General features: G+C 39.1%; 3 protein-coding genes across 3 annotated transcripts in view; all 3 read left to right on the top strand.

Moving 5' to 3' along the window:
- Positions 1-5,144, top strand: part of CBG20702 — a gene marked incomplete at both ends in the record, with an annotated part of 30,183 nt that extends 25,039 nt beyond the window's left edge. The window contains 5 exons of the mRNA XM_002631490.1: positions 2,926-3,135; positions 3,183-3,272; positions 3,388-3,642; positions 4,167-4,642; positions 5,022-5,144. Coding sequence (XP_002631536.1) covers positions 2,926-3,135; positions 3,183-3,272; positions 3,388-3,642; positions 4,167-4,642; positions 5,022-5,144 — 1,154 coding nt within the window. The remainder of the gene's footprint in view (positions 1-2,925; positions 3,136-3,182; positions 3,273-3,387; positions 3,643-4,166; positions 4,643-5,021) is intronic.
- A 310-nt stretch (positions 5,145-5,454) lies between these two features.
- On the top strand, positions 5,455-9,103 carry CBG20701 (the record flags this gene model as incomplete). Its single annotated transcript, XM_045238558.1, has 8 exons — positions 5,455-5,516; positions 5,916-6,215; positions 7,230-7,337; positions 7,405-7,536; positions 7,594-7,747; positions 8,175-8,466; positions 8,511-8,696; positions 8,928-9,103. 8 exons carry the CDS (start codon positions 5,455-5,457, stop codon positions 9,101-9,103), a joined length of 1,410 nt encoding a protein of 469 aa, XP_045097116.1.
- A 575-nt stretch (positions 9,104-9,678) lies between these two features.
- Positions 9,679-13,080, top strand: part of Cbr-tag-336 — a gene marked incomplete at both ends in the record, with an annotated part of 5,356 nt that continues 1,954 nt past the window's right edge. Inside the window, 9 exons of the mRNA XM_045238557.1 lie at positions 9,679-9,919; positions 10,779-10,898; positions 10,943-11,065; positions 11,111-11,245; positions 11,316-11,456; positions 11,501-11,656; positions 12,393-12,653; positions 12,750-12,863; positions 12,921-13,046. Coding sequence (XP_045097115.1) covers positions 9,679-9,919; positions 10,779-10,898; positions 10,943-11,065; positions 11,111-11,245; positions 11,316-11,456; positions 11,501-11,656; positions 12,393-12,653; positions 12,750-12,863; positions 12,921-13,046 — 1,417 coding nt within the window. The remainder of the gene's footprint in view (positions 9,920-10,778; positions 10,899-10,942; positions 11,066-11,110; positions 11,246-11,315; positions 11,457-11,500; positions 11,657-12,392; positions 12,654-12,749; positions 12,864-12,920; positions 13,047-13,080) is intronic.

The raw sequence follows: 13,080 nt of genomic DNA, 5'->3' as shown, positions 1-13,080 counted from the left end.
TCATTTTGATCTTTTTTCCAGTGACATCACAGATATCCCCCCCCCCCCCCCATCTGACTCATAATTCCCTTTTGGCGTGCTGGTGTAATTGTCTAGTTCCCCGAAACAGTCTTTGTTCTCTTTTTGTTTCGTTCCAAAAGTCGTAAATTTCGACAAAACCAATTTTTCGATTTGGTCAATTTGTGACACAGACTGATTTTTTGGTTTTTCTACGATTTCTTTTCCTTCTGCCTTGGTTTTTTTTGTACCAAGGTCATTAATTGTAAAATCATGACGTTTATTGACACACATACCAGGTATAAAAGAAAATTGTTTTTCTTCTGATTTGTGTCTTTTATTCATTTGAATGAAGGAAGTTGACTTTTTGGTTTCTTGTTTCGTTGAACTCTTCAGAAAGCTTTCATTTTCAGCGTTTTCCTAGATCAATTCAAAAGTTTGTAAATGCCTAGAAAATATTGTTTACAGAAAAGTTTGAAACGGAAGTATATACATTTTCATGATGTCATCTAAATCTGCCTATTTGGCAAATATTCGTGACTATGGCGAAAAATAATATATATTGGATCTTCTTTCTCTAATTTTCTGGTCTTTCGAGCGATTTTTGATTTTTCGAGCGAAACTTTAATTTTCAAGCGAAGTTTGAATTTTTGAGTGATATTCGAATTTTCTAGAATTTCTGAATTTCTGAATTTCTGAATTTCTGAATTTCTGAATTTCTGAATTTCTGAATTTCTGAATTTCTGAATTTCTGAATTTCTGAATTTCTGAATTTCTGTATTTCCGAATTTCTGAATTTCTGCATTCCAACTTTTCATTTTCCACCCCGAAAACTATGACCATACATCATCTTTTTTTTGAAAAAAAAAGACCGAAAAATAAAATGAAATACGGGCGGCGGTTTGAGATTTCCATTGGGAAAAACGGATTAACCCTTCGATTTCGGCATCCCACTCTGAATTCTTTTTTTCGTTCAGTTTTAATCCCCCACTCGGCCAAAATTTTTACATTCTACCCCAAGTTTCATGACATTTCATAATTTTTTAATTTCAGGCTACAAAATACCCTAAACACTCTAATAGAACGCCACCCGAATCGTCGAACTTGAACCCATGTATCTCATTTTCTGTAAAAGATATCGAAAAGTTGTCAACTGATAAAATATTGCTGATATTATGATAAACATTTTATTCGTTGACAACTTTTTGATTCCTTTCAAAAGAAGTGAGATATATAGGCTCAAAACGGACGGTCCGGTTTTCTGATTTTTCGATCCTCCCAAAAAATTTGTGTAATTTTTTTTTCCGAATTTTTAGGAGCCACACATGTTTTCCATTTGCTTTTTGATCTTTTTGTTTTGCCGTCTTTTTTCTAGGACTTGGGGATTAGTCACAAAAATCACATTTTGATTTTTCCTAGATTTTTCTGTTTTTATGGTTTCTGGACTATTTTTATAGCTAGATTATGACTGAAATTTTCGATTTTGAAGTTTTTTTGCATTTTTTGATACCTGGAAATAAAACTAGAAAAAAAACACTTCCGAAAATTGAAAATCAATCCTTTTGTTTATTTTTTTTTCCTTTGCAAACTCCAGATGTCTGGTCTTTTGACTCCTCTCCGCCCAGGTTTTTTTTTGTTCATGGATTTTCTTTCAATCTTTTTATTGTTCTTCTCTTCCTCAGCTATAAAATGGCAAACTTGACGGCCTTAGTTTTACAGTTTCTCGCTCAGAGGAACACAACACATAGAAATGAAGGTGATCGTTTTGTTGGGTGCCAGTTTGCTGGTCGGACTCGCCAGCGGACAACTTTCATCTAGTAGAAGTGAGTTTCCAAAATTTCGGCTGATTTGGATCAATTTTTTTATTTTAAAGCTTCAATTTTCAAAAAAATTTGACCCAGTTTGGTCCATTTCGAACCGAGTTAGGGCTCCTTGGATATCGATATCTAGAAGTTTTTGCTAAAACTTTGAATTCCTTCCAGACCAAGAATGCAAGGATCACGAGACATTCAACACTTGTGGATCTGCTTGCGAGCCATCCTGTGAGATCCCAAACCCAGTAAGTCGTCAATTGCAACTTTATCCTGAGCTGACTCAGCTTTCCTAAGCTAGCTTAATATCGGTTCAGCTGGCCAGAGCTAGTTCACAGTACCAATCCATAAGATATACAAAAAATGGAGTTTCCAGTTGGTTTTCAGGCATTTCAGGAGACTGAAATCAAGGTTCTAGCACCTCTAGGAGCTAAGATACACCCGTTTGAAGTTTTGGAGAGACGCAGACAGTTAGAGTGTCTCGTCGTCTGCGTCTCTAGCCCCCAAAACTTCAGATGGCTCAATCTCAGCTCCCAGTGGTCGTAGAAAAGTGATGTTGAAAACGAATTTGGACCTAAACCTAGTAAATATTTTTTTTCCAGAAATTGGAAGTTTCAGTAGAATCTGGTACTTACAGTATCTGTCAATAAGATATAGAAAACCGATTTATCAGCTGAGTTTTGGACATTTCCACCAATAAATTTTTGTATATTTTTATTTCAGAGTTAAAGAGCAACAAAAATTAGAGGTTTCAGTATCAAAATCATATTTCTAGGACCACTGGAAGCCAAGATACAGTCATTTGAAGTTCCGGAGGCTAGAGACGCAGACGACGAAACACGCTAACTGTCTGAGTCTCTTTTAACTTTGAACGGCTGTAACTCGGCTTCTAGAGGGGCTAGAATGTTGCTTTTTGGAACTAAATTGAAGGCCAGATTTTAGGAAAAATTGAAAAAAAAATTCAGGTACTGTAAATCTTTTTTCCAGTCCTTCTGCACCATGCAATGCGTCATCGGATGCCAATGCGACTCTGGCTTCTTCAGACGCTCCGATAATGCCTGTGTGAAGAAAGAGGAGTGTTCTCAAACAGCCAATGCTACTGCTCCCGTGCTCCCAGCCATCCTTCCAGCTCCAGCCAACACCACCTGTGGGAAAAACGAGGAGCACAACACGTGCCACAACCCATGCACCGAGAAAAAGTGTCCCCAGAAGAATGCTCCATTGGTGAACTGTTTGATGGCTTGTATGGATGGATGCTCGTGTAAGAGTGGCTTTTTGAGAAACATGCAAGGAGAATGTGTCAAGGAGGCCGAGTGCCCAGCTGTTGGTAGGTCTTAGGATCCTTGATCTCTCGTAGGGTCAGATTTTCAGAAGCTCCTGTCGATGAGAACCCATGCAACCTTGCCGAGTGTGCCGCTGGACACAAATGTGTCCCGAAGAATGGAGAGGCCACGTGTATTCCAGGTAAGCTTCTATAATTTTAATTGGTTGATATCTCACCCTTGAAGTTTTGTGTTCTATCTGTCCTAAATCCCTTTGTCTGCTCATTCTAACGAATCGGACATCTTCTATCCTTAAGTTAACCCACACCTCTGTTCCACTGTCCTGTGCGCACCCCCAACCCAGTGTCAAGTTGTCAACTCACGTGCGCGTTGTGTGAAAGGTACCAAAACACTTCCGCGAAGCTCGAAAAATGCAATTTTAGTACCAGAAGATCCACCAGCATCGATCACCTGCGCCAATGTCAGATGCGCCGGGCGTGGAGGATGTTTGATGGTTGAGCCAGCCGGATGCATTGGGTGCAAGCAAGGACCACAGTGTCTAGCTGATCCATTAGAGAAAAGTGAGTCAGGGTAGAGTTGGAAGAAGCTAGAGTGAGCTAGAGTTAGCTAGGGTTAGTTAAGCTAGCCTTAGTTAGTCTAAGGTAATCTAAGCTAGCATAAACTAATCTAACCTAGTCTAAGCTAGTATACGCTAGCTCTAAGCTAGTCTAACCTAGTCTAAGCTAGTCCAAGCTAGTCTAACCTAGTCTAAGCTAGTGTAAGCTAGCATAAACTAATCTAACCTAGTCTAAGCTAGCTCTAAGCTAGGCTAAGCTAGTCCAAGCTAGTCTAAGCTAGTCTAGGCTAGTGTAAGCTAGCATAAACTAGTCTAACCTAGTCTAAGCTAGCATCAACTAGTACGAGCTAGCCTAAGCTAGTCTAGGCTTGTCTGAGACAGCTTAATCATCTAGTTTAAGCTACTTCAAGGTAGTCAGGGCTAGTCTAAACTAGCTAAAGATGATCTGAGCTAGTCTAGTCCAGTCTAAGCTAGTCTCAGCTAGTCTGAGCTAGCCTCGACACATCACTTCCTTTCCAGCCTGCGACAACACCAAATGCAAGTCCTCCCACGAATGCGTCATGGTACAAAACACTTGTGTCAAAGCCCCTTGCCTTCCAACCCCAGAATGCCGCCCAAAAAAGCTCATCCAGCCCTTCCCAGTCCGTGAGCCAAGGCAAGTCCAAGACGGAACCTGCATGACCGTCAGATGTGGAACATCTGGAGGATGCGCTCTGACTCGCCCAATGAGTTGTGACACCCTCAAGCCAGATGGAAAGTGTCCACTTCGTGCCGGATGTGTTGAAGAGAATCCATGCGCCGCTACTAGCTGCTTGGTTGGTACTCAATGTGTACTTCATGAGGTTCAATGCATTCGTGCACCATGTCCACCAATTGCTCAGTGCGAGCCGTTGAATGATGCACCGGCTCCAGGAGATAAGAGATGTCCAGGAAAGAATCAGAAGTGGGTGCAGTGTAAGACAGCTTGCTCCGATGTGAATTGCAATGAGGAACCGGTGAGTACCATGGAAATAATAGGGGTCATAAGTTCGTCACAATAGAAACCATATTAATTTTTACCATATTTCACCATTACTCATTATCATATGGTACATTTACCTTTTATCCTATGGTACCATTGCCCTTTGTCAAATGTTACCATATGAAGTCTATATATTGGGACATGTTAAACTGATACAATGACATTTTATGTCCGTTCCATATGGTTAAGTTGGCCTGTACCATATTGTACCATATGGGACCATAGGAACCATAACAACGATATTTGTTATCTTTTTTTTAGATTAATTTATAACATATAGTCCCTAATTTTAAACCAAATCGTTTATGGGAACCATATGGTCTAATTTCACCCATAATAATCCCAATTTTCAGCGCATGTGTGCCCAAGTGTGCCGTTCTGGAGGATGTGTCTGCCAGGAAGGCTTCTTCCGCAACAAGCGTGGACAATGTGTCACACAGAACGATTGTGACGCTCAGAAAGGAAACATTTATTGATTTTCCCAACAAAAAAGCTTTATATACTTTTTCATTTTTCCTGTAAATTAGTTCTTTTCTTTTTCTGAAATTTTCAGTTTTGCCATTTTTTTCAAATAAAAACAACTTTCAAATCTATCCTTTTGTTTCTCTTATGGGGGGTTTTCGGTTTTCAGATATATTTCAAAATTTTCAGACTATTCCGATACTCCAAGTCCATTGGCTCCACTGAATGATAATGCCACAGATTTTAATAGTAAATTTTGAATTTCGAATTTCCCGCCAAATCTCTTAAATTCGGATTTTAGTCCAAATCACCCCATGCTCCACCATGAGATGCGCTTCAGGAACCGAGTGTCAGAACTTGGAGAGAAATTGCACAACGCCTCCATGGTAAGTGATAAAATCGTGTTATGTGGTACCATTTCACTAAAAATATGGTACCATTGCCCTTCACATTATCGTACCATATGGTCCCATTGCCCTTTACCGAATAGTACCATATGATACCATTTTCCTTCTCAATATCGTACCACATGGTACCATTGCTATTTACCCTATCGTACCATATGGTACAATTTCTCTTCACCATGTCGTACTATATGGTACCAAAGTCATTTACCATATTGTAGTTTATGGTACCATTGCCATTCATCATATGGCACCATATGACACCATTGCCCTCCATTTTAGCGAACCATGTAGTATCATTGTCATTTACCATATCGTACCATATGGTACCATTTACCGTTGCCATATCGTACCATATAATACAATTTTTCAAACTTTCAGCGAGACCTATGGAGCATGTGTGAACACTACTGTAGTGGACAACTTGGCCGGTGGATGTGATACAATGAGATGTGAAGCTGGAGAAACTTGTCAAGAAGCAATGGTCAATGTGCAAAGGCTCCATGGTAAAAAATTGAAATTTGAAAAAAAAAATATTCAGAAAAAAAATTTCAGCCCCCGTCATGCCATGTGTGTTCTGGACATGACCCAGAATGACACTCTGAATAGCTGTGCCAGTGTGACGTGTCCAGTTGGAGAGAGCTGTGAGGAGACTACTGTACAATGCTTTGTGGCGCCATGGTAATTTTTTTTCAACTTGAAAGTGTGTATTTCCTTATTTTTTAATATTTTAATTTTCTTCACATTTTACGATACATTTTCACCTGTAGAATTTTATTCGAAAAAATAGAATTTAAATATGGTAGATTACCGTGGTACCATATGGTAATTATGGTTCCTATGGTATCGTAGGGTTACCATTGTTTCTACGGTACCATATGGTACAGACCAACGTAAAAATATGTAAAACATGTCTCCATATGTTGGCGTCCTATGATGCATGGCAATGGTACCAATTGGTGAAGTGCAATGGTACCATATGGTACAGGCCAAAGTAATCATTTGGGACAGTCAGAAAATGTCATTTGAATCAGTTGAAGATGTCCCCATATTCTGACGTCCTATGGTACCAAGCTAAACACGACGAGGCTCCGCCCACTTTGAAATTTCGCACGCGACGCACGACCGCGACGCGTCTGAAAAATCAAAGTGGGCGGACCCTAGTCGAGTTTGGGCTCATTTTGAAGCATTTTTAAATTCAATTTCAGTTAAAGAACTTAAAATGTCCAATTTTTGAAAAAAAGAAAACAATTCCAAGAAATTTTTTCTGAATTTTTTTTCAACACTAATTTTTCCATAAAATTTTATGTTATTTGTCACCTACAGTAGATCAATTTAGTCCCAAAAAAGTGTCCTGTGTTCGTGTGCCCATTGCATTTAACCCCAATCGCACTATCTATGGCTGTGAAGTTGTCAAATGCCCCACTGGCGAAGTTTGTGAAGAATCCTATGCTTGTCCGAATCCTCCATGGTACCGCCAAATTTTTCTCGCATTTCTCATTCTAGAAATTTAGCACTACTCCATACATCTCTTGTGTGCCATCTTCTAATCCGCGTAACTTTTCTACAGTAACCTGTAAAAATGTCAAATGCCCGGATGACGAGATTTGTAATGAGACATTCCTGAACTGTGGTGATGGGCAGGCTTGGTACAAGCTGACCATTAATTCAAAAAACATAATTTTTCTGTTCTAGCACTCCTTACATTTCCTGTGTTCCAAAATCTAGTGGTTGTGGTACAGTAACCTGTCCAGATGGGGAGAAATGTGTAGAACGAAACCTAGATTGCTTGATAGCTCCGTGGTAGGTCAAATCTTCGGCTGGAACCTCGAAAACTTGGAAAATTAGGTGGAAAATCTGAAATTTCCAGCCCAAAAGCCGTCTCATGCGTCCCAATGAATGCTAATCAAAACTCAACAGCTCGTCAGGGATGTGACGTCATCAGATGTAGATCAAATGAGATTTGTGAGGAAACTGAAGTTCAGTGTTTGATGGCACCATGGTAATTCGGATGGCTCCATGGATTTCAGACATTTTCAGAATTTAAAACTTTTTCCAGCCCAATTCAAGTAGCATGTGTCAGTATTATTCATACCAATGGAACAACAAATTCCACGTCACCAGGGAATTCACCAAGTGTGTGTCCAAGGAATCAAACGATGAGCGATTGTTTGAACAAGTGCAGTGAGGAAAAGTGTCCAGGAATTGGAATTGTGAGTTAATTGGGGGTAATTAGGACAGGTGACATCTAAGCCCTATATCTCAAAAGCAAGACAAGCTACTGAGAAGCTGTCAACTACACTCATACTCAAAATTAAACTCTACACACTTTCATAGTTTACAAAATTTATCTAGATACTGTAGTTTCGGAGCTATGTGTCTTTAAAGGTGACGCATCCTCTTCGGCTCCAGACGAAGGGTGGCGACAACTTTAAAGACGCAAATCTCACAAATGTCAGAAACTACGGTAGATAGAAAAAAGTTGTGAACTACATAAATGTTCAGAATTAAATGCTAAAAGGATCTTAGCCGTTCCAAACGGTCCTAAAAATTTTTCCTTGGGGTTTCGGTCCTTTGGTTCTAATATTTTTTTCACAAGAATCGAGATAATTGAGCTGAAAGTACTATAACCTTTTCCAGAGCATGATGTGTACCAAACACTGTGGCCAAGGATGCGCATGCGCTGCCGGATTCGTTAGATCCAGCGACGGAGAATGCTACAAGTCGAAGGACTGTCCACTGGAGCAAGTTTGCGGAGACAATGAAGAGTACCGATGTGAGAAGTGTGCTGGAACTTGCAAAAACCCCGAACCAAACTGTCCGGGACCCCACAATAAGAAGTGCAACAAGAAGTGCATTTGTGCAGCCGGATTTGTGAAGAAGAATGGGAAGTGTGTGACACTGGCCAGTTGTCCGGATCATGATCATAATGGTAAGAGAAGTTGTGGGAATTGACGCAAAAGTTCTGATCTTCAGAAATCACTTGCTTGGGAACTGAGGAGTACACCGACTGCCTTCCAAAATGCCGTCAACTTTGTTCAGGTGTTACCGAATGCGATAAGAACATGCACACGGAAATGTGCACGCCTGGATGTGTCTGTAGACCAAGTTACAAATTGGACAGCAACGGAACATGCGTTCACAATAGACATTGTTTTAAGAGTGAGTGGAATTGAATACCGTAATCTTTGAGCCCAATTATCTCGAGTTTTGTGAAAGATATCAAAAATGTGTCAACTGATGAAATGTTGCTAATTTCATGATAAACATTTTATCAGTTAACATACTTTTAATATCTTGCATAGGAACCGAGATAATTGAGCTCGAAGTTGACATATGAAATTTGTGGAAGTCTTATCTGCTACAAGCTCTTTTAAAATTGAAAATTTCCAGCCACTGACTGTCCTGTGAACGAGGAATGGTCCAAATGTATTTCGGATGACAATATCTGCGGAATGGCGACGATTCAGAAGGTTCCACTACGCGATCAATGCTTCTCGGGATGCATTTGTGCAGCTGGATTCGCCAGAAATAGTAATGGAACTTGTGTGGAGCACGACAAATGTTGATTTGTTTCATTTTTGGTTTCTAATGAAGACAGTTGGATTGTTATTGAAATTTTGAGATTGATGGGTTTTGGGAATCAAGAAAAAGTACAGGAATTCAATCGAATATTGATAAAATTTAAATAAAGAAAAGCTTTTGGAAATGTCAAGATTGACCTCAATTATCTCGGTTTTTATATTAGATATCAAAAATGTGTCAACTGATAATATACTTGTGATATTATGATAAACAATTTATCAGTTGAAAACTTTTTGATAACTCACAGGAACCGAGAAAAGATGGTTGAAAGTTGAAAGTTATGGGGGCTCTTCTAATACAGGTTATATTTTGAAAATAAATAAAGTTTAAAACTTCCAAATTGGTTATAAAATCACAAAACTCCAAAAACAATAATTATTAATTAATGAGGCATGTGCGCTCTATTGTCCACCTTTCACAAAAGGGAGAGGTGTCCGTTGCTATTGGTGACCCAAGTGTGAAAGGTTTTCTATTGTGTTGTTTCCTAAAATTATGAACTATTCATCATTTTGGAATTCACAGCTCTTTTTTCTCTCCACAAGCTCTTAACTCCCCAAAAATGCTTCTCTCAATTTTTATATTCCTCCTGAAGATTCCCTACAGTAACCATCAAACTGTCTCCTATGTGGCAGCATCCGTAAATCCACCCCATGGATGTCCGAATTTTGGACTATGCACTTCTGTGACAACTACACTGATTTCCAGTACAAATGTGTCTACAGTATACGAGTACGGTTGTGCACCGGACAATTGTTGGTGTATTGATGGAACTACAAACGGGACCTTGCCTTGTGATACGAGTGAGTTTGACTTTGAGCCAATTTATCATGGTTCGTGTAAAAGATATCAAAATTATGTCAACTGATAAAATGTTGCTGATATTATGATAAGCATATTATCAGTTGATCACTTTTTGATAGCACCAACAAAAAATGAGATATAGAGGTTCACAGTTACCGACCGTATTCCTTCTAAAAGAAGCCCGCCTAAACCGTCAAAGTTGGGCCAATTTATCTCGGTTCTTGTGAAAGACATCAAGAAGTTGTTAGCTGATAAAATTTTGGTGATATTATGATAAGCATTTTGTCAGTTGATCACTTCTCGATATCTTTCACAAGAAACGGGATATAAGGTCTCGAAGTTGAGACGTAGTTTATTCGATAATTACAAAGCTTCAGTACTCCGAAATTCACGGAAATTTGATATTTCGAAGAAATTAGAATTTCTGGCAATTCTGGTAATTCTCAAATCATGTTATAAAGACAACTTCAGAAAATTCCGAAAAAAAGATTTTTCGCACATCTTGAAAATTTACAAAAATTGGAATTATCACAATATAAAACTGCTATAAACATGCTCAGCTCATCAAGCGCTTCAAAATGAGCCCAAACATGGCTAGGCTCCGCCCATTTTGAAATTTCACATCGACACGCGACGCGCCCAAAAATGCACAGTGGGCGGAGCCTAGCCGTGTGGGGGCTCATTTTGAAGGGTAAAACCTGGAAATTAAGAGAAATTAGTTATGATTCGAAAATTTGGAAAATTAGAAGAGTAGTGACAAAAATGAAATTTTTATGAAAAATTGAATTTTTCAAAAAAAAATTTTTTTTTGGAAAATTCGAAAAAAAGACTTCAGATTGAAGAATTTTTTGTTTCCAGTCGAAGACCAATGTAGTGGTGATCCTTGTGGAAATCCAACCAATTTCCTATGCACTTCGAAAATCGACGGTCACGAATGTTCCTGTCAACCAGGCTTCACCGGATCCAATTGTGATTCAGGTAACTTTGAATTCCTAGTTGCTACAGTAATTTTTTCTTTTTAGAAGTCGGAACGGTTTGCGCTTCGGCACCCTGCCGATCAGGTGCCACTTGCCAAGTGTCAGATAACTCGACAACCGGATACACCTGTAAATGCACTGATAAGCAATTTGGAGATAATTGTGAATGTAAGTACTATATTTGAATTTCCCGCCAAATTCGAAAATTCCCAGTCGACAAAATCTGTGCAATTGCAAAGTGTTGGAATGGTGGAAACTGCTCAAGCATTCTAGACGATTCTAATTACTACTGTACATGTCCAGATGATTGGCAGGGGAGAAAGTGTGAAGTAGCAAATACGATTAAGGGTTTGATTTTAAAATTTTGGATTTATTCAAAATTTAAAAAAAATTAACAAGCTTATTTTCTGATTTCCAGTGGCCCCGGTATTCGATGGATGCTATAAATATGATTATGTAACGATTGGAGCACTACAAACAAAATACAGTGATAATCAGATGACATCTGCGAAATGCAATAATTTCGCGCAGACTCAGAGTAAAACCATGAACTATTTGAGTGAGTTTTGAAAACATTCTGAATCCCTGAATCTCAAATTTCAGCAATCTGCGGTCAATGGTGCATGGTATCTGAATCCCCAATTGCAAATGACACTTCAAATATGAACAATGATTGTAAAACTCCATGCGGTGGAAATAGTTCAGAATATTGTGGAAAATTGAACCAAAGATGTATTGTGTATGAAGCAGGGACTGTTGGTAGGTAAAGGGAATTTTTAGAAAATCCTGGATTTTTCAAATCGCCGCGCCGCTATCGGCTGAGCTGGCGCAATTGAGGCGGCCGAACAATTGGATATATAAATGCGCCAACTTTGAGCCAAGTTATCTTGGTTCCTGTGAAAGACATCAAAAAGTGGTCAACTAATAAAATTATAGTGATATCATGATAAACATTTTATCAGTTGACCACTTTTTGATACCGATCAGAGGAGATGAGATAGTGGGGCTCAAAGTTGACAGTCGTGTTCGTAATGTTCGGCCGCCTCAGCTGGCTCCACCGTAGCTCAGCTGGTAACATCTCGACACATTCATTGGTGAGCCCACGAGTTTAGCTCCTTGAAGAGCCGATAAAATTATAAATCGAAAAATAGTTGTTTGCTGATCCTCTTTTTTAAGAGCTTCACAAATGACTCGCAACACTGTCCACCATCTAAAAAATGCCACCCTAAGCTAGAGCTCAAATATCTCGGTTCCTTTAAAAGATATCAAAAATTTGTCAACTGATAAAATATTGGTGATATTGTGACAAATATTTTATCAGTTGACACATTGTTCATAACTCTCACAGCAATTTAGATATTTGAGTTCAAAGTGGCGAATGAATTGGGTGGGCTTTTATGACAAAAAAAATAGGTAACTTCGCTGAAAGTTCGTTTAGAAGTTAACCTAGACCTTCTAAAATTCGATTTCAATCTGAAAATCTCGAAATTTCCAGAAATGGACCCGAACCCCTGCACCAACACGTCTCTATGCAATGCGGACATTGGAAATGGGGTGTGCGTGAATTGGGCGGATACCGTAACCGATGGATACGCATGTGCTTGTGGACCGTTTTGGACGGGAAGAGAGTGTGATACCCCTGTCCCACCAGCTTGTGACCCAAGTCCGTGTATCAATGGGACATGTGTCACCAACCAGCAGTATAATAAATATACATGCGATTGTGATCCCGGATTCTTTGGAACAGAGTGTCAATGTGAGCTTTTTAGATGAAATTTGGCTTGGAATACCCCGATTTTTGCTTGAAATAGCTTAAAATAAAGCTGAAAATCATAAAAATTAAAAAATTCAGATTCCGATGTGTGCACAGCTTCTACATGTCTGTACGGTGGGACTTGTGAAGAAACCAACAATGGAGGATACAAATGTGATTGCTTAGATCCCTATTTCGGGAATAATTGTGAAGGTTTGTGGGTTTTTAGAATCGATTTTCCAAAACCTACAGTAACCCAACTTCTTCCAGAAATCAACCGTTGCGATTACGGTGATCCGTGTGTGAATGGAAAGTGTACAACTACAGTAAACGGGATCACTCCGGATTTCACATGCGATTGTGATGATGGATGGACTGGTGTCAATTGTGATACAAGTAAATTTGTTTTCAATATTTCATTGATGGGGTG

This window comes from Caenorhabditis briggsae, assembly GCF_000004555.2.
Source record: "Caenorhabditis briggsae complete genome, chrV, whole genome shotgun sequence".
In the NCBI taxonomy this organism is placed as follows: domain Eukaryota; kingdom Metazoa; phylum Nematoda; class Chromadorea; order Rhabditida; family Rhabditidae; genus Caenorhabditis; species Caenorhabditis briggsae.
This window is presented reverse-complemented; position numbering and strand designations above follow the sequence as displayed.